The sequence below is a fragment of the Eurypyga helias genome, unplaced genomic scaffold (assembly GCF_000690775.1).
Source record: "Eurypyga helias isolate BGI_N326 unplaced genomic scaffold, ASM69077v1 scaffold8918, whole genome shotgun sequence".
In the NCBI taxonomy this organism is placed as follows: domain Eukaryota; kingdom Metazoa; phylum Chordata; class Aves; order Eurypygiformes; family Eurypygidae; genus Eurypyga; species Eurypyga helias.
In genome coordinates this window covers 71567-95749 of record NW_010267544.1, presented here as the reverse complement: position 1 = coordinate 95749, position 24183 = coordinate 71567, and the positions used below count along the sequence as shown (strand labels likewise).

General features: G+C 47.6%; 1 protein-coding gene across 1 annotated transcript in view; it reads right to left on the bottom strand.

Annotated features, from left to right (window-relative positions):
• Nucleotides 1-386: 386 nt before the first annotated feature.
• CDH4 (cadherin 4, type 1, R-cadherin (retinal)) overlaps nt 387-24183 on the bottom strand; it is a 93174-nt gene continuing 69377 nt past the window's right edge. Inside the window, exons 4-11 of the mRNA XM_010157457.1 lie at nt 23385-23570; nt 17903-18156; nt 14468-14610; nt 9987-10220; nt 8676-8909; nt 4150-4289; nt 2077-2241; nt 387-632 (exon numbers count right to left, since the gene is read on the bottom strand). Coding sequence (XP_010155759.1) covers nt 426-632; nt 2077-2241; nt 4150-4289; nt 8676-8909; nt 9987-10220; nt 14468-14610; nt 17903-18156; nt 23385-23570 — 1563 coding nt within the window. The 3' untranslated portion in view covers nt 387-425. The remainder of the gene's footprint in view (nt 633-2076; nt 2242-4149; nt 4290-8675; nt 8910-9986; nt 10221-14467; nt 14611-17902; nt 18157-23384; nt 23571-24183) is intronic.

Genomic DNA, 24183 nt, shown 5'->3' with positions numbered 1-24183 from the left:
TAAAAACAGTGCTTCTGTTCTAAGAAATTCAAGTTAAGACAGAGTGCCTTTCACTCTCTTTAGTCATAAAGCAGATAAACGAGCAATATCCCAGCTGACATTAAAAAACCAAACCAAACCAACAAAAAAAAACCTGCAGCAGAGACAAGTGTTCATGCGAGACAGCTCAATAGTCTAAAAAAAAAAAAAAAAATAAAGGAAAAAAAAAGGAAAAAAGAAACCTCCTATATCACCACTAAAAATAACAGTACAGTCAGCAGGGGATATTAATTAAAAAAGCTGCCACATCTGTACAGTTCTTGCTTCTGCATCGGCTCTTTTTTTTTTTTTGTCGTCTGTGGGTTTGTGGTTTTTTTTTTTTAAAGTTGTTTTTAGTTTTGTTGTTGTTCTTTTTTTTCCTTTATTTTAAATAAGGTGAGGTCAGTTTAATCTTCCTCGCCGCCCCCGTACATGTCCGCCAGTTTCTTGAACCTGGGCCCCCAGTCGTTAAGGTAGTCGTAGTCCTGGTCCCCGGAGCTGGAGGAGTTGAGGGAGCTGACGGAGCCGGCGGTGGAGCCGCTGCCCTCGTAGTCGAAGACCAGGAGGGAATCGTAGGGGGGGGCCGTGGGGTCGTTGTCCGCCGCACGCAGGCCCTTGGGGGGGCAAACACAGGGCATTAATGCCTGCCACGGGGTTTTATGGCGATGGTGCTCAGGAAGGGTGGTTGGGAAAGGGTCTGGGCTGGTGGGATGCTTGGGATCCCTGCAGCAAAGCTGGAGGAGGATGGTGGAAAGGAGGATGGAGGACAAAATGAGGGTCCTGGGGCTTCCCCGTGCCTGACTGCCCCCCGGCAGACCCCTCCCGGCTGCCCTGGCAGAGACACCACTGACCCCCAGCACCTCTGTAAAAGGGGGATGGAGAGGCAGGGGAGCTCTTTCCAAGGATCCAGATCTGGAAAGCTCTCAGTTCTGGACACCAAGTCTTTTCTGGAGCTGCCTGTCAAGACTCCCAGCTTGGCCAGTGAAAAAACGAGCAGCACCTACCAACAGCCATTATTCTAATTTTGGTCAGTTTGATTCCTTTAGGGGAATTAAAAAAAAATAACCACTCCTAGCAAATTTTTGCAAATAGGAGAGACTTGGGGTGTGAAATCCTGGGCGGAGGGTTGGGGAGCACGGCTGCTCCTGTGCGCTGTGGGCAGCAGTGCAACAAGCCACGGAGAGCGAACGGCAGCCGGAGCGTGAGCGGGTCTTCACGTGCATGGATGTCTGTAAACGTGCACATGAAGGATGGGCAGGAACAAAGGAAGAAGGAATTTTAATGATGAAAATGAGAAAAAGCACAGCAGGAAATGGATGCAGTAATAGAATTAAATCGCTGTAACATTTATTTTTCTGACCCAGGAAATGGATGGTGTGTTTTGTCTTGGGGGAAATAATGCATTGATTGGTTTGTAACCGCTCAATCACTCAAAACTAAAAATGAGATAAGAAATACTAAATGGATAGATATTTGTACAAGCAGATAAAGGAGCGGCAATCTAACATAACATGAAGAAACCCCCTCTGATCTGAGATGAATCTCTGTGTTCTGCAAACTCTTTGAGGTTTTAGACCAAACAGAACTTACTAGGGGAAGGCACAGGGTAGTGAAGTAATTACAAGTCCAGGACCCACAAACGGTGCCTTTGGCTTCTGGCAAACCACGCAGCTGCCTTGCCACTGCCTCCTCCCAGGACCACACTCCTTTGTCCCTGTCCAGACAGTGTTTTACTGACAACGGCAATATTCATAGTAGGCCGAGAGCGAGCGGGATCGGGTTATACTGCCCGGATGCTGAAAGCATGGGGCTTGCGATATCCACGAGTCAGCAATCTTAGGCTTTTTCTTTGCACTCTGGCTTTTTACAGGCTCGGTGCCTTTATCAGGCCAAGTCCTGCATCCTTCGCTCACGCCTATTGTTCCCCTGGCTTTGATCAGACTCCTCATGTGAGTAATAGCATCACTCGGTCCATGCAGCCAGGAAAACGCTGCACAGCTGATGTTGGCTGGCTGCTCAAGCTTTTAGATGTGACACAGGACACCCTACGGAACATACCTCATTAATAAAGTCACCAATATCCCCTGGATGTGGGATTACTGGTCTTACAGGATACTGTGGTTCAGCACCAATAGGTCTTTCATCCACCCTCCTGACTCCAGGTGTCTTGTTCAGCACGTGATCCATGGTCTCCGGCTGCTGGAGCTGGCTTAAATCGTAATCCTGTGACAAATGGAAAGGCACAGAGTGAAACCAAGAGCTTTTCATTCAGATCACCTACTCACCCAATGTACAAACAAGTCGAGAGGTCTAATCCTATTTCAGCTGAAGTTTGATGGCAAATCTTATCCCCGGGTATGCAGCACCTCTATCTATTTAAATTACAGATGAACCTGACCCTCTGAGCAGCTCGTACAATTGACCTCCTAAGAGTGTATCTTAAAACAGAAGTTAAATCAAATATTTAAATAGTCTCTGAATATTTTACACGGTGTCTAAATCTCTGGGATAAAAAAATTGGCTTCGGTTTGCATGTGCAGAGGTACGCGCATAACTCCTCGGCGAAACACAGCGCAGCGTAGAGGCACACTGTCGCTAGACATATTATTGCAATTACATTTGCACGGAAATAAAAACATTAAAATGTGTGTTGCATTTATGCATGTAGGCCTTTCAAAGTAATTATGTTCTTCCTGCTTGTGAAAAATCCCCACAGAATAGGTTTCTATCGAGGAATGAGAACCAGGTAATATTTCATTAAAAATGTATTCGGGTAGGTAATGGTGTTTTGCTGCTCTTCCTTTGCTGTTATTTTTAACGAAACCTTTCTAAAATATTTAAGCCTGTGTAGTTGCCTGAAACCAGATACTTCAGGTAGTTTGAGTACTTATAGCAGCACTTTGTTCTACCGGTGAAACTATTCTTATGCCCAGACGGGAATGATGGAATCTCCGGGAGCAATATTTATAAATAACCTGTCAGTGACAAGAAAAAAGAAATGCTAATTACAAGGATTTTTCTGTTGAATAAGAACTTTCCAAGTTCTGGGCAAAGTCCTGTCTCGCCGCAGTGGCTCTGGCCAGGCCCACCCTCTCCCCTTCGGATGCTACCGGCACCTCTAAGGCAGGACGTGCTGCCGTGGTTTTGTCTGCTCTGTAAGACCAGCCCAGCTGCTGGCCCTGGGGCTGACTGACACCACCTGTGCACACAGCAGCCTCCGTACAGAGCCCTGAACCACACAGTCCGTTTAAACATGCAAGAATAAAGCCATGAAATGCCACAGAGTCACATCGTTCGGGTGAACGGCATGTTTGAGAGTGTCATGGGCTCTTGTGTTAGTCAGGAAAAAAAAAACCCCACAGTGACCTAAACATGAGTGACCAAACTTTGCTATTGTAGCTGAGGAAGTACATCCACAGCAGAGGGACAGCACATCCCAGGAGTGCAGGCCAGGAAAGTTTCCATGCGACATCAGCATCGGTGTCTGCAAGAAGGCGGCACGGCAGAAAAGCTGACGCATTCGGGCAGCCTGTGGCTCAGGGCTCTGCCACCAAGCAAAGCTGTGCCACGGCACGCTTCCCAGTGAAAAAGGAAATCCCCAAATGCATTTAGACATTTCTCACAAACCACGTCCAGAAATGAAAAGAAATCAAAGGCACATTAAAGACGACGAAGTGAATGCAGGGAGGTTCATGCAAGCCAAGGCCAGTGCCTGCAGCCACAGGTCTGGGGGAGGGTGGTAGCTGCTAGCTGGGTTTACTAACCTGATGGGGAATGGTAAAATACACAGTTTCAATGACCAAAATAGCAGAAATATAGTTTGAGCATGAGTGTCAGACTGCTTCACAGTCCCTCCCCAGGATGCTGGCCCAGGGGGCAGCAAAATCCACGTGGCACTGGCCTCCCTGCACCGTCCTCTTTGCACAGGAGTGTCCCAGTGACATGCCAGACATAAACCGCCTCTCACCCACGTCTGTGCCACAGTGGGGAAGCCAAGAAAGCTGGTTGGGCATGGAGAAGGGTGAAAGCAACCCTCTGCAAGTAGTTTAGTGAAAATAACGGGGTTTCTGCCTTTTTGAGAGTATAGATTGCACAGCTGCTCCCCAGCCATGACCTGCGGGCTCCTCTCACCTGGTCTTCCTCTCCACCTCCCTCTTCATCATACTTCAGAATATTGTCCCTGACGTCGTCCTCGGGGTCGATCAGGAGCTGCTTGGTATGGCGCTCCTTCTCCCGGCGCTTCATCCACACCACGAACAGCAGGACCATGGCTGGAACGGAGAAGGAGTGGGGTGAGCCTGGATCTCACACGGCACGCGGCCAGGCTGCGTGTGTCAGCGTGGTGGAGTGCCCTAAAGCCTCAGCTGCCCTCTTCTGCTGTGGGGAACCTCACTGGCTGCTAGAAAGAGGAGTAAGATTTCACCCGACTGCATTTTCTAGTTTATAAGGGAGAGATCAGTGAGAGCTGTAAATACTGTGACAGGCCTCCACTACAAACATTTCTTTAAGATCCATCATGAATGCTGATTGAGCTGATGTTTATCAGAAGTTGAACACACAATCAAAGGAAAAGCAAACAGAAAGTGTGAAAACTGACGCTTTCTGAAAATATTTGATCTAAATCCTGAATTTTCTGGATTAGATTTCCACTTTTCTTTTATTCAGGGGCATAAAACGAAGGTGGAGGACAGAGCGCTGCAGAGGTGCTGAGGAGCAAACAGGTACAGAGGACCAGCACCTGGGTACGAGCCCAGTTCCACCAGTGACGCAGCGATGCCCGTTCCTGTCACAAGCCCTGGCCGTGGCAGTCGTTTTGCTGCTCGCAGCATGCCATGCAAAACTGGTTTGGGGAGGGTGGGTAATACGGGGTTGTGTAATCCGATTTGGGCTCACTTATACTCTTTTTCGGTGAGTGAGGGAGGCTTTCTAGACTTCCAAGATCACATTAGCCAGGGCATTAGCACACGCATTTCGCCACTGACTTGCAAAGCAGATCTAAGATCATTTGAAATCCTTTCCAAGAGCAGGGCTTGCTTTGCAGAACAAGGGAGAGCCAATCTGGTAGCACACTGCCAACCTCCTCAGGCGTCAGCATCTCTGTGCCAAGCCCTGGCTGATCTCTCTTAGGACGGTAACAGAGAGAGATGAACAGTTCTTGAGTCACGAGACATTTTCCCCCACTTAAACAACTTTACCCAAAGGGAACGTTGGCTCCTTGCTCCACAACTCGATCCTTCAAAGGGTCACCCATATCCCAGAGGCTGCGTGTTCCTGTGACTTACTGCATGGAAGTTGCTCTGGGAACTTAAGTCTCCACTAACATAGAGGGACCAGACCTTGTCTTCTTCAAGAACCTGTCAATACGTTGGTTTTCATTCTCATACTCAGTAGCTGAAAATAATGCCACCAAAACTGACACTAAACCTGGGCAGCTGATGCAGTCACACCTCCCGTGTCTGCTTTCCCTCCGCTCTCCCCGCAAGCCACACACGAAGCTGTGACGGTGGCAGTCTGCCGAAGAAGGGACAGATAGATGGACAGCGGAGGTGGAAACGTGTGGCTGTGGGAACGTGTTCTTGTCACTTAGGTCAATCCTTGACTGTGCCAAAACAATCCAGCCAACACAAGTGAACCCCAGCAGGACCTAACATCCCAAACTCTCTGTGTGGGTTTTAGCTGCATAAGGAGAACAAGCACTTGCTGTTCCCCAGTCCCACACTTCCCAGGGTTTTCTTTGCCTCTTCGTGGAGCCTTGGAGTCACTTCACCAAGGGCAAGGATGGAGAAGAAACCAGACCCTGGGGACACGGGTGGGCGGCCCAGTCTGCATGGGGAGGTGCTCGGGAGGATCTGAGTTTTTTCTCCCAGCACCAAAGCGTTTATACCCAACAGGAATTCAGTGAAGTGAGCAGAAGAGGACCAGACAGCTAATTACTGCCATTGTGGGCCAATTGGCTGCCATCCCTGCCTGCCAGCTAACAGAATTGTTTTCAGATAGTTCAGCATTTCTTTAATACTTATCCTAGATCTATTCAAGAGAGAAAAAAGAAAAGGAAAGAAAATGTAACTCTTATCTGCAATACAAACCCTCAGCTATTTAGCAGACTATTGAAGTCCCTTTCTCGTTGCTCCTTTTCAAGTCTCTCACAAGATACCTGCCTAGTCCACAAAGACAATATTATAATGCTTACCAGGGTTTATCTTTTCCTTTCTTTTTTTTTTTTTTTAAATGCTATTTTTTCATGCACTTGTGGAAAAAACTGTGCCATTAACGCCTTTACAGCTACCTTGAAGAAAAAAAAAAAAAGACCTTCAAAGTGTCAATAGCGGATGTAGTGCACTCTCCTTCCTTTTATTCACTCTGCAGAATGGGAAGTGCTATTACTGCTGTTAGACCCATTTTCACTCTGCATGTAGTTTTCCTTGAAATCTATTGTCTTCACCCTTCACAATTTTTTATTGCATTGCTCTTCTAAATGTGCTATTCGTGCAGCTAATACACCAGGTATCAGGAAGGAGAGAAAACCTTTGAGCGAAGGTAAAGCCAGAAACTTCCTTCACCTGAGCAACCTCAGATCTGTCCCCTTGCTGCCTCTTCCTTTTAAAGCCATCAAACTTTGACCTGCTGACTCTAAAATGGACAAATAGCATAAAAAACCCCCACACCTGCCTTTTTCCAGGCTATTGTTCAGAGGTCACGATATAAAATGGATAGACAGGAGGCAAAACACTGGAAGGATGTAACCGGAAAACTGCTCGTCGCAAATTACATATTTCATCACTGATACAGTGCTTTGCAGCTCTTGAAGATTAAAAAAGAGTCAATTAGAATTACAATGAATGTAAAAATAAGCTTTTGTAATAAAACCCATAATTTAAAACGGGATAATGTATCTGAAAATGAAAAGAGGAATCTCTTAAATCAAATGTCCTTCAGCTGAAGTTAATTTCGGTCAATAGGATTTTCAACTTCTCAAATCATATTTTAGTGCTGGATTTACACGAAAGCAGCTAAGAGAAATCCTGTGTTTTAGTCCCTCCGGGGCTTCCAGCCCCCAGGCAGCAGCACACCTGCACGTTGGGCGTACCGAACGTGGAGGGACTGACGGACACCCCGTCTGAGCGTGCGCCACTGGGCTGCATTCACAACAAATGCCCTTGCCGAAGGGAGCAGCCTGGAGCATTGTGCTACCGGGACCCCACACCCAACAAAGGACAGAAATTGTGCATCCTGGATAGGCATAGGGATGCCTCCACCGGCTCCGATGGGCTGGACAAGGAGCGGGGACTGCACCGCCACAGACACCCTGTTTTCCTGCTCGCACTCCAGACTGAAATGGTAAATCAATTATACAACAACACAGTCCCATCGCTGGCCCAGGAGGGTGGATGTTTGCTCAGAGATGACCCATTCTCCTAATGCACCACATCACATCCACATTAGGTGACATTTGTAGCATACGTCGCTCTGTCTGCTCTCTGTTTAAACACATTGGGGGTAAATATTAAATGTAATTTAGCACCATAACTCCCATTAGCTTTAATGGGAGTCCCAGGGTTTCATCCTGTGTTTCTTGATGACTATTTACCTCATTGTTCATTTCAGCGCTCGTTTTTATCTATTCCTACTGTGCCAACTCCTGCTTGAAGTTATAATGATATCATTTTTATTTTTAAGTGTGTGCACACATGGTTATTTGTAACGCTCATGAGAGCCCGGGACTAAGTGTTGCTGGGCAAAGGGATGGCTTTGCCTCGAGCAAAGGGATGTCCAGCCCTTCTCTGCGATGCATCCCCAGCCCTCCAGTGCTCTGGACAAACTGGGGATCCTTCCTCTGAAAACGCTCACAAATCTACTGAATTCTCCAATCTGTTGTCATTTTACATGCAATGGGACTAACCACCACTCTTCTTTTCCTTGGAACAAGCAGAAAACTACAGCTATGCACTGGCTCTGCCAGGGACTAGTCAGACTCTCGTAACCAGTACGTCTGGTACTGGAAACCAGTATATCCACAGCCACCCAGGGACCTGAGAGCCACCGGGGACTCTGCCATGGGATTTTAGAATCATAGAATCATAGAATGGTTAGGGTTGGAAGGGACCTTAAAGATCATCTAGTTCCACCCCCCCTGCCATGGGCAGGGACACCTTGCACTAGACCAGGTTGCTCAAAGCCTCATCCAGTCTGGCCTTGCAGACATCCAGGGATGGGGCATCCACAGCTTCTCTGGGCAACCTGTTCCAGTGCCTCACCACCCTCTCTGTGAAGAATTTCTTCCTGATATCTAATCTAAACCTCCCTGATTTCAATTTATTTCAAATTTTCAATTTCAATTTTGGACAAGTCCTTCAACTTTTTCCTGCAAAGCGCGGAGAATCGTATCACTCTCACTACCAACAAGATGTCAGTGTAATGATGTTTGTAGGGCTAGTGGAAGCATAAGCAGCCCAGCGCAGGCAGAGTGCTGCAGCTCGTCCTGCTGACACTGCAGTAAAGGAGCCTCGAATGCAGACGTGTGAACCACCCCCGCAGCCCAAAGTTCGTGGCTCTGTCCTCTGCACAGAGCGTGCACGGCTAGTGAAAACCACCACACATTGAAATGGGACAACAGGGAGCCGGAAGGGAAGCGTGACCCCGGCCCTGGCGGTACTCACTGAGTAAAATGATGATGCAGATCAAGATGGCGATGATGGCCCCCGTGCCCAGCCCCGCCGCGGCCACCGCCCCGATGGTGGTGCAGTCGCCGTTCTCGTCACAGGGGCACACCTTCACTTTGATGACCGACGTGTTGTACAAGGGGGGGTTTCCCGAGTCCGTCACGATGATCGGCACATCATACACACCCGCTTCCAGGTACATGATTCGTAAACTAAGCTGGGCGTAATCGCCTGGAGAGACGGAGACAGACGGACAGATGACAGACACCCTGTACAGCCACACTGGTACAGGCAGGGCTCCTCTGCCAGTGCGGGCTTCCGAGTCCTGAAGAAGAGCTCACCAACAACATACCCGGACAGGGCAGCTTCAGACTGCTGCCCTGACAGTTTGGTCAATCACCAGCCTGTGCTTTGCAAAACGCTGTGTTTTCCCTGCTGCACTAACCTACCTTGATGCCGTGTACAAATCCAGTTGCACGCGTTTAAAATGGCATGAAATGCAAATACTAAAGCATGGATGATGCTCCCTGGGTCTGGGCTGTCCCTGGCCACTGTGCAGGCTCTCTGCTCTCCCATCTCAGGATTTTTGGGAAGCCCATCGCCCGTTGATGCCACGCTCAGCCATGTAATCCTTCAAGTGTTCCCTCCCACGGTGAGACAAGAGCTGTGGGACTGAGCCCCGAGCTGCGAGAGCTCAAGCGTTACCCCTGGCCTGGCAGAGGGTGCCAGACCTCAGCGAGAGGGGCCAGCTCTGAAGCCAAAACCAGCTCATGACTCCATGATATTTTCCATCCTCTGCTGAAACTACCAATAAGAGGAGCAATTAGGGCCATTTGTGGTTGCATGCTGCAATATAAAAATCTTCCACATACTGGTAATCTTCACACTTACCTAGCCCTCCTGGTTCCATGGTAAATTAAAAGGCTGCCTTTATGCAATTATGGTCAGAGAAATGAACATTGATCCTGACTGTGGCTTATGACAATTACACTGGAACATAAGGAAGACTGATAATAGCTTTTTTCCCCTTGGCCATTATGGATGATTTATACTTTGTTCACTACTGATAACTGTTCATAATTATGAACTGCATTAAAAAAAGCCAAGTGCCAAGGCTCTTAGAGTTATGCTGCAGGTCTGATACAAATCATTTCTGATTAACTATCTTGTCTATAATGTCAGCTATAATGTGCTTTAAAAAAATAAAAATCAGATCAAAAAGTAGGAAAGTTTGGAAGTTTGAAACCGCACGTGGCCTCATTAGTGAATCAGAGCCCAAATGTCCTCGGGATTGCCTGCCCCATTTACCATTCAGCCGTGTTATGGTCCAGTTCTTCCTCACCGCAGATGGCACACTTGGCAGCTCGAAGACAAAGGGCCCAACGTTTGGATCGATGTCAGCATCCGCGGCTGTTATGTTGATGACATTCAGGTTTGGCTTTTCACAGATCTGTGCCTCCTTTGGCAGCAGCTCAGGAGCATTATCGTTGATGTCGATTAGGTAGATCTGCAAAGTGCCAGTGCCGCTTGCGGGGGGTATACCTGAACGGGAGAGGCAGAGCCAAACACGGACCCATGACCATCACGTGAGAAGCAGTGGGAATGACAACACGGTGGACCAGCCCCCTCTCTGCCTTCCAATTTCAATAAACCAGGATTTTCACCCTCCCTCCTTGGACCTTATTAGGGACATACTGCACTTTCATGGTCCCTTGCTTTAAGAGGTAGTATTAAAACTTCCCTGTGACTCCTAACGTTGCTGTTTGTCGCTCCTGCAGAACATGGAGGTTGAGTTCTGCAGATCTGTAGCCTACAGCAATGTCCTTAGTCAAACTAAAAACACAAGGAGCTGATGCCAAGCTGCTAGTGCAAATTTTGGTAATGGCTGCTTTGAAGGGGAAAACCATTAGAGGGAAAAAACCCCTAAATAGTGTAATATGTTGGTCAGCACTTACTGTAACACGTGATAGCCAGTTTTTAGGTTTACAGGCTATTACACTGCTTCAGAGAAAGCCCAGTTCTCCAGCCCATCCCACAGTCAGCCCTAGCTCTAGTGGTGAAAGGTCCTTGCTCAAAGCCAAACACGTTGGGTGATGCTATTAGCCCACGGCGGCAGCAGTATGTCCCAATGTACAGTTCTTCATCCCCTCTGCATTTGTCCCAACCGGCAAGGACGCCACAGCACAGCAGTTTTGCTCCTCCAGCCCCTTACTGATGAAGAGCCACATCTGTCTGACTAATGACCACTTATACAAAGTAACACCTGACCTGGAAAGAGAGAACAGCCTTCCCAGAAACAGCTCAGTGTTTTTAATTTCTCTCCCCACAGACACAACTGGCAGCTCCGTGTTGGCCTGCCCACTGCCTCCCTTCTCAGGCAGCGTTGCTTCAGCAACTCTTTTCTAAGTTTGTATTTTCAGTCCTGGCACTTCCTCTTGGTGCTGGATATGAAGCTACACAAAACACTTCCCCAACACTGCTTCAGCTTCCACACACTTCCCTTTCTCCATTCCCATCTCATTTCTGTTCCATTTTTCAAGGGAGCCTTGCAAACTCAGATGGAGCCCTGAAAAATCTTCTTTCATGGTTCCTACATAAGCTCTTCAATCATTGATCTCATCCTTTCATCTAGTAAGCATGGGGTAGGTCTCCCTCTAAAACAATGTCTTTGATCAGCCTTGAAAGTTTCTGGAGAGACAGACAGCCCATCAGGATACTGGGGCTGAACATGAAAACTAACTTTTGGGACCAAGCAAAGTGATTTCACTGTTTTCACGTTACCCAGAATATCTTTTGGGATGAACGCAAGGCTCACGCTCTACCCTCAGAGACAGGCTGAATGCAAACTAGCAGTCTGAGAGGCACTAACTGGCTTGTGGCTGAACTAACCTGCAATTGCATACATAAAAAATGTACAGATGCAGTTTTGTGTGGGTACTGTGTATTGTTGGGCTTCGGTTCACAGTTCTGGTTCTTTCTGCTCCTGAGTGCAGTCCTGGGGCAGTCTCAGGTGAAATGAAAAGTAATCCATTTTTTAAATGTCCAAGTATTTCAAACCATGGAACATTTCAAATTATTTTGTCTCTTATGTGGAGAGAGTAAGGATGTGGCTAGAGCAGGTACTGGTGTACCTCAAAGGACCCTGGGACTTTCTGCTCAAAAGATGAGGACTACCCTAGCACCACTGACTCCAGTGGAGACGTTGATCTGCTCCCTGAAATTAAGACTGAAACAGTAAAGAGAGTATTTTAAAAGAAAAAGGCATATATGACTGCTACACCTACATTTAACCTGTATTCCCCATCACTGACTTTTTCCCAGTGCCAGTGCCAGCACTCCTGGAGCAAGGTACAACCCAACAGCCCCTCACGTTCAGCTGCACGCAGCAGTCACTCCCATCCTGCTTGTGCAGAAAGAAATTTCTAAGGAACTTGGGCCACTGTCCTGACAAATGACGGCAGAAATGCATGAAACTGCTCTGTGACTCAGTGGCATCTTCTTGTCCTTGTGTGCCTGTGATAAAAACAGGAACCTGCATGCAGAGGCCCTAGTGCAGCCTGGTTTCCCCTGGGATTGGGCCCCAAAGGTGAGTTCCCATGGGGTGCTCCGATATGAAGGAAGGGGCAGGACCCTGTTTCCCTCAGTTACACAGTCTCTCTCCCCTGTTCAGCTCTCTGTTTTATGAAATCTGCTGGAACATGATGTATTTGTGTTCTTGGCTTCCCTGCAAGCCTGTCTGTAACTGGCTGAAGGGTTCAAACGCTGCCAGGGTCCACACCTGTGGAGATACAGTGTGATCCAAGAGCCTCTCTATCCTGGGAAACCAGGCTAAAATTAGGCTGTTGATTAGAATTTCCCTTTTTTTCTCCTTACAGTGCACCCAAGACTTTTCTTACAGTGAATGTCCCTGCACTGTAGCCCAGGGAGAGAGAGAGAGAGAGAGCACGTCCCAGGAGGGTTTGGCTAAACTGCTTCTTTATCATACACTGAAACCAGCAAAAAAACTTAAGGAACCAAGATGTTGCTCCTTCTTCGAGAAAGAAAGAAAAATCCCCACCAAAAACCCCAACCCTAAGCCTTTCTTTGATGAGTATGTGATGCTGGAGAACCTGGAACTAGAGAGAAATGTGAGAAGAGTCTGTTAGCCTAGATGAAAATTTAGCTGTTATCCTAAGCACTCTAGACAGAATTTTAAATAAGGTGTTGCTTTATGTGCATTTTAATGGCTGCAATATACCAGTGATAGATTAATTTTTCAGAATAAAGAGATTTATCTAGGTCCTTACTTTCTGAGCTGCTGAATGATGGATGTGCAGGTGCTGCCCACCAGCAGCACCAGCACTGAAGCCAAGGAGAGGGGTTAACTCCAAATCATGTTGTACTAAGTGCCCGGGATTTGCAAGGTCAGATGGTGAGGGTTCAAGCCCTACCACTGCTTTTATGAGTAGGCTCAGCCACCTTACTTATTTTGCCCTGGGGGGGTCAAAACACTGCCAGATACTCTTGGGATTATTTTGGATTTCACTGTCCTGTCTGTCTTCACTGAGGGAAAGCTTGGGATGGGGCGGTGGGACCACTGATGGCACAAAGAAGGGGCAAAATTTTCTTCCTGGAACTGCTACCCAGCATGGAAACTGTTGCATGAGCTTGCCTTGTCTATGTGACCCAGAATGAGATGACTGAAGTGACACCCGAAACCCCAGAGGAAGCAAGTTTTCATTAGCCCTGCAAGCATCTCTGCTCACAATGGACGTGGCACCCTTCAGCCTGAGGGATGACAAGAGCTAACACAGAAACTGTCCTGGAAGCACCTATACAGTGTATGCAATATACTTAGGTGCTCGCAGCCAAGCCTAGACTTGACTTTGATGCTGAATCCTGGCCCTGGTTGGATGCGAGTGCTCAGCACCCTGCAGGGGAAGGCGAGGGTGGAAGAGGGGAGGAAGGCCCTCTCCTTGCCCAGGGAACTTCCCGAGCCCTCCACAGAGCCTCTTCCACCTGGGGGAACTGAAGAATGAAATAACAGTATGGCCACAACTAGGTATGGTTAGTAAAAAAGTCGTTCTAATCAGAATCAGGAAGAGAAGACCAGGGCAGCAGCAATGGATCGCTTGCCCTCGAGCGAGGCCGGCGCTGAGGTTCACAGTGCTAATTTGACCAAAAGCTCTGTGTGATCTTTAATGAGAAGAGAAAGCCTTAACAGGACTTCTCCGCGAGAAGATCTGTACTGGCCTCAGAGACTTTGATACTCAAGCACACCAGCATCCAGACGCTCTGATGGTGGCTGCCCATTTCAGAAATGGGAGCGGACGGAGAGAGATTAGCTCTGATGACAGAGAGAGAGACACCTTTCATGAAAGCCACAGCAGTTCAACGGGCTGGTTTACTTTTAACACCCTCCTGCCATCCCCTACAATTATTCTGGTCCCCTGACGGAAGGCTTCCCGAACGCTCTGATCAGCGCCTCTGGGACGATTACCAGGACTGGTGTGTTCCGCAGCCCTTGGAGAACACATCCCTTTGATATTTTTTTTAAGTTCAGGCTACACCGCTACACTGAACTCCCCAAATCGATTTTCCATTTGCCCTCCCTTTCCCTTAATAACACTCTCCGTATACTGTGCACATTTAATTTACTCCAGCAATTTCCCGTCCCACTTTCACATTTTTGACCATAAAAACCTGGGAAAAAGATAACTTATACTGACAACTCTGTCAGGGCATCATTTCTCTTAATGCATCACATTAGAGTCTTATTGAAGCATGAACAATGTGAAGCCTGGGCTCACCGTTGTCAGCCGCCAAGAATGTGGCCTCGTAGACATTATTCTTAATGTAGTCTGACTCTCGATCAAGGACAGCAGCAGTAGTGATCTGACCATTTGTGGCATTAATGTTCAGCCAGTTTGCAGGATCTGACAGCTTAGAGTATCTACAGAGAAAGGAAATAAATACATGGCAGTCTTTTCACTGACATATCCTTAATATTGCTTGAAATAAGGTTTTTCTGGACTCCTGACCCATGATTCAAAGGACCTTTGGATAACTGGTTTTGTTGACAAACAAAACGCTAATTGAATATCTGGTTTATGACCTCTACAATTATTCAATTTTACTATTTCTTTCATTTTAAAGGTTTTTCTTTCCACTAAGTGCCACTTACATGCCAGCTTCCTGCTGCTGGGAGTGGATGTAGCCTGAAGCCTCTGCAGCTAAGAAATGGGGGTCTGCAATGACCACTGCATTTGTACGCCTGAATTAGAGGATGGATTCCTGCTCTCTCCTCTTAAAGTTGCCTTTGCTCCAATAGCTCTTGCTCCAAGGCCATGGATATTCCTGCTTTTAGCCCATCACTAATAAATAACAGTTTGGGAAATACCACATTGGAAGAATGGCTGTTTCCGGGCCACCCTTTCGGTAAGATGATACTATGCATGTGGGAGGTTGGAAGAGAGCAGCGACAAGGAGGTCCCCTTGGCAGCCCCCAGCGTACCCTGGGCTGGAATTACCCAGGGGCAGATCAGCCTCACTCCTGTTCAGTCAACTCACAGCCCAAGTCTGTTCATGTCCTGCGCAGCCAGCTATCAACATGGCTTGTCCTGGGCAAACTTTATTCATCTTCTCCAGATCAACAGGTTCTGTTCACCTTTCTCACTTGTTTTCTTGGGTTTATGTTATTCATTGGTTTTGATTTCTGTCTCTCAGTTTGAGTTGAGATGGACCCTTATTACCTAAACTGGAAGCGAATACATGGGCAAACTATAAATTACTGAAATAAGCAAAAAAAAAAGATAAGCATATTTCATGGGTAACTCAGACCTGCTGATAGTTTCATATCAATTTTTTGTATTTAGCTACACAGGCAGGAGAATTTCCTGCTTCTGTTGAATATCCCTTTCCAGAAATGGACTGTTTGAAGCTGAAACTCCAAGTGAAACTCGAGCTGCGGGAATCCATGTGAGCAGGAAAGCAACAAAACTGCTGCACAAGCCTCTGCCAAAGGAAAGAATTACATTTCATGGAGCTGGACTCTTTGGGGTGTTTTCATTTCTTTTTATTATCACTGCTGTGAGTCTCCTGCCCTTTCTCTGCTAAATGACCAGGGGTCTGGTTTCAGAGCTGGCTTTGTGAATGCATCTGTGGCTAATGAGGATAACTTGAGGTGTGACACTGGCCACACCAAGCTGTGCCTTACTGGAGATGTTCCTGCTTCCTTATCTTCCATTTGTAAAAACTCTATTTCTTCAAAGACTATTCAGAGAGAGATGGAAAACTGCATGCAAGGCACTAGCAGCTGGATCAGCTCTCTGTGAAGTGCTCGTAGGCTCAGGTTTCTGGGTGTCTTTTTTCCTAATTCACCAATGCCAACTGTGAAGGAAAATTCAAAACATCCTTTGCACAGCTCACAAGGACAGGACCCCAACAGCTTCTTCCAAAGCCTTGGCACTGGGCTGTCCTGGTGAAAAGGGGTAAGAGAGACTGTACATGGGTTTGGAAACCAAGTGCTCATGGATACACAAAGTGTGTGTCCTGGGAGCCCTAGGAAAAAACAAATAATTTCCTGCTCATATTCATAGAAAGTCTTACAAAACCCTGCACACGCACTGTGCAATCACAGGAATGGCTCAGCAGAGCCGGTCCTTCTCCCAGGAACGGCAGCGGCTCGTTTGAATTACAGACCATCCACCTCTGGGTTAGAGGGAGTATTCAATCAGAAATGAGCTGTTCTCTCCTCTGAAAACCAGCCTGGCTACAGACGTCAGGGAAATAAAGACCCTTCAAAGGCCAATATTTCAAAAAGAATGTAAGAAAAACTGTCTTGTTAGTTAGGACGGTCTCTCTCCTCAAAAGTCGCAATACCTCTCTAAAGACAACAAGATGAGGCAGTGAATAAACTATCATTTTCTAGACCAGACAGCTCTGTGCCAGGTGAAATATTTCAAACCCTTCCTGACACAGAATGTCACAATGGATGCAAGTTTCAGTGGCCTTGACCACGGTCACATCGTACACTTGCATTTCGACAAAAATACAGACTGGGAGTAAAAAAGAAACAAACTTCTGTGGATACAGAAGTATCTGAGAGCAGGGAATGCACTTTCTGACTGCACAGACGGAGACTGAAACACTTGTGAAAGGTGTGACAAGGACTCCCAGTTTCACACACACACTTCTGTGGCAATGTATTTCCTGGTGGGAATGCTTTTGAGTAAGGTCCTGGACTGTCCTGGCAGTCCCCAGCCTGCCACCATGGGAAAAAACACAGCCAGTGACATGATCCCGGTCGCAGCATGGACTAAATCCAATCTTAAAACTGCTAAGACCAAGTATCTGGCTTTTAGAAGGCTAAAATGTTGTCAGCTGAATCCCATTCACAGCAAAACCAGTTAATAGGGAGGTTAGTTTGGCAGTTGGACTGAATGGAAAGGGAGGGTCAGGACAAATCTGGCTGCCTGCAGAGCAGGGAAGGGTGCTTTATATGGACTGGCATCAGTCAGATAAAGACGCTGTGCCAATGGTATGTGCAGGGGTGTTTGACTGCTCAGGCACTATTTAACCATATGACATCTTGAAGGCCTGTTCCCAGCTGTTTGTAACCACGCAAGCCTTGCTCTGACCGGGCTGACAGCTCCCCCCGCACTCTGCTTATTAAGCCAGGTTGAACCCAAATCCCCTGGAAGCAACATAAGACAGGATTAAATATTCCACTCGTTCCCTTTGGACATCTAGCCCTAGCTCTTTCTGTGCCTCAGTTTCCTCCCTGTAAAACAGAAATTACAAAGTTGCCTTTTTTAAAATCTTTTGCATTTACAAAGTGCACGGACAACATCAGTTGAAGCATCCTCGACAAGGCAGAGACAAAGCATTTCCTACAGTCCAGCCCTGACCTTGGCAACAACGCAGGGACCTCTTGCTATTGACTGCTTCCATCTGAAGCTGAAAAGTGCCCCTCTGCAAGCCAGTAATGTGGGATCCAACTCTGCCTGCCCTCCCAGACCCAGCTGCTCGGAGCCTGGCTTACCTGGGGGGAGGAGGATCGCAACTTCACGAGCCCCTGGGGTACTCTGCAAGCTCTCCACTGAGGGTGCAAGTAACTGCCAAGCATTTTACTCACACCGCGTCAGTTAGTCTGTGAATAAGCTTTCAGCTGCTTTGCTCCCCAAACTTCTGCAGCTGAGATCCCCTCCCTGTACAGGAGCTCACTTGGGTGCCCGGTCTCCCACCTTACTGCCTGCTGCATGAAGCGATCGGGATCCACTGCTGAAAACGTCGTCAGGACTGTCCCCGTAGGCACCCCTTCCTCCAGCCTGATCAGCTTGTGGTTCGTGGGGAAATACGGTGCTTCGTTGACATCCGTGACTGAAATGGTGACTCCTGCTGTTGACTGGAAAGACATCTGGATGCCACTGGCCAGGGGAGCTTGGTTTGATACCATCACTGTCAGCATGAAAGCTCTGTTCATCTCGTAATCGACTGCCTAAAACAAACAAACAAGCAAGAATAGAGCCAAGCAGAGAATAAATTCTACCTTCTGGCTGAAAGCTGCAAGATTTAGAAGGTAGATGATATCAAAGTCATTGCCTCATCTCGTTCCCTCCTGAGCTCAGTTCTTTTGAAGGTGTAAAACCAGAGCAGCTTCAAACCATTGGAGGATTTGGCCTTCCGGTATTTGGAGAGTCAAACAGTTAAAAAAAGCCCACAAAGTAAAAATTGCACACCATAGGGAGGACTTACCCTGTGTTTTGTTCCAGTGCTAAGTGGTTTCCAACAAAGCAGCTGCCTGTGTTAGGTGAGCACTGAATGAGCAAATCCACCATGGGCTGCTCTAAGTGCAACAGGTAGAGCCTGTTAAGAGGGACTGGACAGGTACTTAACAGTGCTAATGGCATTGAAAGCTGCTGACTAAGTAGCTAGGACAGTCTGTGTGGACTCATGAGCCTGAAGTGCTCTTCATTTTTCCCTCTTAAGTGAGTTAGGAGCAACGCTTGGCCCTGGTAATCAGGCGGTCCTTCCAGGGGGACCTCATCCTCCCGCAGAGCACCCCGTGATGCCCGGAGGTTGCCTGCACGCTCCCACAGACGCATTATGCTGTTGGGTGGCCACTGATCTCTCTTCAACAAGCACATAAAGACGTTGTGTCTTAGGAGCCAGAGGAGTGAAAAGCCTTTGCTGGCACAACCAATTGAACCGCAGTATAATAATAATTTCTAAACCATCCCACTAATTATTATGAGGGAAGTCGCTAATCATCTGCCAGGGAGGCTTGAATTATGCAGGATCACACCTCTGCTTGTTAAAAAATGCTTTGCTGTAATTTATGAATTTAGAAGCGTAACCATTCTCCCTAACACCTTCTCCCGCACTGAGTCTGCAAAGCATACCCTCACGGTGTAAGAAGCCACAGTTACGTTGACTTCGGTAGAGCTGTGCTGATTTACATCAGCAAGATCTGGCTTCCCTGTTCTGTTTAAAACCCAGTATTGTCAAGAGAGAAATCAAATCATAGGAGGCTACACGAGAGAAACAAATTTCGGGGGCAAAAGGTAAAACAGTGGAATCTCAATTCGATTGAAGTGCAAATGTTCCCATTGCTAAATAGTTTCCTGGCAGGCAGGGCCAACATTTAATAAATAAAAGGAAGCATAAAGATTCCCAGTACACCCACCAGCACTGACTCACGGACTTGTACCGCATTCAGAAAAGACTCGTGGTAGACGTTCCCATTTAAACACTGTCCAAGGCCTTCAAACAATCTGACTAGGGTATTGCCTCAATTTCTTTCACACTAATTTATATTCCCCCAGTCGTCTTTTTTTTTTTGGCCTGCTGGCCTGTTTGCTGACTTTGCTCACAGCCAGACTGCACCTTCCTCCCCGCAGGGGCTCAGATGGAGCTGAGGGGATGGTTTGAGCAGCCCCAGTGGGGGCTGATGTGGGAAACCACGGGGCTCCCTGCCTGTTGATGCACAGGCCACACTGACCACACACATGTATCTGCTGGGATGTGGCCTGATGCAATGGAGTGGGGTTTTTTCCCCCCAAAATATAAGTTTTTTACCTCTCTGCTGGGAGCAACAAAGCAGGGCTGGACCAGGATCATCCAATAATGCCCACCTCACAGACTGTCCTGGGGACATCAGTCCCACGTGCAGGCCCACAGTGACACAGCATCCACTGCGCTTCAGTCTTCAAGAGACACCCTGCCTGCCTCTTCTGCGCTCGTCTGAGTTCCATTTCACATGTTTTGTTGAAAAGGAAAGTTGAAATGAAGAGCCAGTGCCTTCATGGCAGTGTTTGTGCTGTTGTCCCCTGCGGGACAGGAGCCTCTTGCAGCCGGACACAGTCCAGCCCCAAGCAGAACTTTCACACTGTAATAAGCGATTTCTACCAGGATGGTTCATACTTCTGCTCCCTAAAACTGCCTCCCTAGGAGGATAACGGTGCACAGAGTACACGGCGTTCTTCCCACTACACTAACCCCTTCCACCTCCACGCATCTCCCTGAAAACGTTGCATGCTGGTCAGGCCAACAGCAGGAGCAAAAGCACACGGAGCTGCTACATCCAGGACAAGGAGGTGCTGGACTGCTGTCTACTTTTTAACTTCATGGCCAAGAAGAAAATTAGAAAGTAGCACCTCTGCAGATACCCCTTGTTGGATGTTGAGTGTCTGATCTGGCACAAACAGCTCTGAAGCTCCCCCCTGGAGATGCTGGACATCCTCCTCCCTCACTAGCTGCTTCAGCCTGGCTGCAGCAGAGTGAAGCCGAGGGCTTGCCATGTGTCCTCCTGTTCTCAAGGTACTTTTAACTGAAGAGAATAAATTTGCCTTATGCTACTGTTGAGGCAAATAATAACGGAAGCTTTGGAAGCATCTCCATTATAAATTCACAGCTCTGATCCATGCAGAGTTTATAATAACATTTTACTTAGCCGGCTGCCACAGGGCAGTCACTGCTGCTCTTGGAGCTCGTCTCCAGACTCTGCGGTGCCTCATCTGAGTGGGAAGTTTCTCTCTCCCCTTGATCAAGGCTTTCTTTGAAGATTAGGGTCTTGCACAGTTGTGGAAATGGTTTGGAAAGGCATGAACAGCGAAAGGCAATGTTACACTTCTGGTGATTGGACTGGAGCTGCAGGTGGGGCTTCGCTGAGAGCGGCTGCACAATGGCCCCCATGAGCTCCAAAGGGCTTCTTGGTCTGGAAGCTTTTCTGGCCCCCAAATTGCTGGGGGAGGGGTGGGATTCTTCACAGAACACCCTTCTCTGCGCTGTTGCTGTGACTGTTGTAGCTCAGATGCTTGCAGCAGTGGGGAGTGATGTGTAAGCAGCTTCAAAGAGCCACATGAAAATCAGCCATGTAGGGTCTGTAAATAAAAGGTTTGTAGTCTGACTTAATTTTTTACCTGTGTTTTCAATCTACATCAGGGATCAAACCAGCAAGAGACTGCTCCCACACACAAGGAACAAGCTCCGACCGGCCACCCAGTCTGATGTGCATACACTCCCCAAATCTTTAAACATATTCACTTATTAACAAAGAACAAAATATTTCAAAGAAGAAGGTGTAATCCTAAGAGTCTTCCCGTCTTCACCATGAAAATTTAATCACAAGCAATTTCACTCATACTCCTTGCTGAAAATACACCAAGAAGCCTCCCGGCTTGCTAAGGGTAAGGAACTCGGGGTGCGCAGGAGGATCAGGTGAGGTTATACAGTGAAGACATCCAATGCAGTCTCAAGCTTTGAGCTCAGCGTGACAAGATGGGATTTTCATGTGGTTCTTTGCATTGTGATCACTGTGGGTTACACAGCAGTGGAAAGTCAACACCAGCATCAGTGGTGTCCTGACAAATCTGCCCGGCTTTTTGCCTGCCAGTTCTGAAGAAAGGAGGGTTCATTATGCACCAGTCCTTGTGTAGCAGTGATGATCATGTAAATCCCCTGTTGTTCACTTTGATGTGCCTTTAAACTGCAGTTGTGACACTTTACTAGATTAAGAATGAGGGGTCCTCCCTGGCTCACAACGTTGGCGTTTCAATTTCAGACTGGCTGCTGATGTCAACGGAAATTAAATTGTTGCGTTTAATGTGCCAGTTTTGGTGAGTATTTTCTGTTTAAGCACAAAAATATATACTTATAATAACGTGTATATTTACCTATATATATGCATCCATATACACATATCTAGAGCTACTACCAGGCTTGAAGAGGTTTTGTAACGTCGCACCAGATAAGGTTGTCAAGCGTCGTTACAGAGCATTACCGAGTGATAAATCAAAGTGCCCTGCTGAAATACCATCTAGCAGGTAAGATGATGTCTCCCTTAGAGTTTCAGCAAAGCGGCATCTGCAGACACACACGCGTAGCCTAAGGGTCAGAGAACAGGACAAGCTCACACGTTCCTACCAGCTTAACCTCACTGGCATTTCACTGATGTCATTTTTCCTAATACCCAGAGCGTACGTATTAGGAATGACTGCAACTCATTAGCTACAAGGGAGCGGGGCTCTTTTTTTCAACATGGAGCTATTCTTAAATCACGATGCTCTTTAAACATTAGTGTTTCATCCTAAATTGCTGATTAAAACTTTCTGTTGGGGAAGGCCAGACTTATCAAACGATGCAGGCTTTGTCCACCTCAGCATGTATTATCCTTCTCGGGTGCAGCGCACCGTGTGTGTTGTGCGAGCTCCTACGGATCACAGGAGCCTGTTTGTGATGCCTCCACATTTCTGGTAGTCAGAGGGAGCACCCATAGCCATCTTATCTGGGAAGAGATTCAGTGGACGCCGAATGGATCCGGTTATGTTCTGACTGTATGTAATGACTGCAGAAACATTCCCTGCCTGGGCTCCTGGCCTCAGTCACCGAATGGGAAGTGAACGCTCAAATGAAAACAAAATCATGTTTTTTGAAGGCAAAGCAGGAAACCGAATTTGATACTTGCTGCAGATACCTTGAGCGTTCCAGCTCGCTTAACGCTGCAGGCAATGGATGGAGGAAAGAAGGGCTGGTGGATATTTAGTCTTATCTCTCAGAGCCTTTGGACAAGCTCCTCTGCTGATCTAACCCGGGGGGTGCCTTTCACTGGAGCGCAGCTATTCTGAGCTGAGGGTCTGGCCCACATGGCGTGTTTATCGCTTCATACCAGGAAAAGGAAAATTTCTCCAACTTTTTTCTGCCAAGCAACTCAATCAGAGAAAAATCTCTCCTTTCCTGCTGTTACCAGGAAATTCACTCCTCCCGAAATCTCTCCTGCGCTCCCTGCTTTCACAGAGGATCACTTGACTGATCCCCTGCAGTGAAACACTACTCCTGATTCACAGCTCACGGGGAGACTTCTGGCTCCAAAAGGAGAAGGTGCAGCCTCCTCCCAGGCCTGCCAGGGCTGCACAGCCCCGGCACGTTCCCTCTGACAGTGCTCAAAAAACTAAGGAGGAGCAGGGCGTGGAGGTCAGGTTCAGACGCTGCGAGGGGCCTTCAGCATCTGAGCGTTTATGACAGTTTAGGGTGGGCTGGGCTGAGCTGGGAAGCCAGAACCAGGGGCGTACGGTTGAAGGAAAAGTATCTGCACAGAGTGATGGGAAACTACAGGTTGAGCCCTCATATTCCCAGGCAGAGAAGGCATGAAATAACTGCAGACTTCTGGCAGTCCTTTAGCTAGCTGAAAGGATGACAAGCATGGATTTGCTTTGGCTTTGCCCTTACCTTCACGACAGTTACCATGCCTTCGTTGGTGACAGGGTCTGTCCGGATGGTGAAGTGGCCAGAGGGGTCCCCGCTGATAATGCGGTAGATGGCATTCCAGTTGGGGGAGTGAGGCTGGTCCCGGTCCATCACCGTCAGATTTGCCACCACAACCTCCACTCTGTTCTCAGGAACTTCTCCTGAATACTGCAAATAAAAGACAGGAGCGGTCATGGTGGGAGCTTTCTGTGGGTCCTCATGGCTACCTCCCCTCTCCCTTCCATCAGCACACCACCTGGCAAATCAGTCCCATGAAGACGACCACAGGGTTGTACGTTATGTGCAACACATCTCTTTCTCACTTCTGGTTTCCCTATTTTTGGCTTTGACTCTTTTTCCAAACCTTCCAAAGCCTAGTCTCACCTCTCAACCCAACAGAGAATCATAGAATCACAGAATGGTTTGGGTTGGAAGGGACCTTAAAGATCATAGAGTTCCAACCCCCCTGCCATGGGCAGGGACACCTTCCACTAGACCAGGTTGCTCCAAGCCTCATCCAGCCTGGCCTTGGACACTTCCAGGAATGGGGCATCCACAGCTTCTCTGGGCAACCTGTCCCAGTGCCTCCCCCCCCTCTCTGGGAAGAACTTTTTCCTGATATCCAATGTAAATCTCCCCACTTTCAATTTGTACCCGTTACCCCTTGTCCTGTCACCCAGCCACTGCCTGAGCTTCAGCAAATTCTCGAAGTAAACGAACAAAAAATGTTCTTGATATTGTTGTTCAGTTACAGCCATCAGAGAGTTAACTGTCAAGAGAC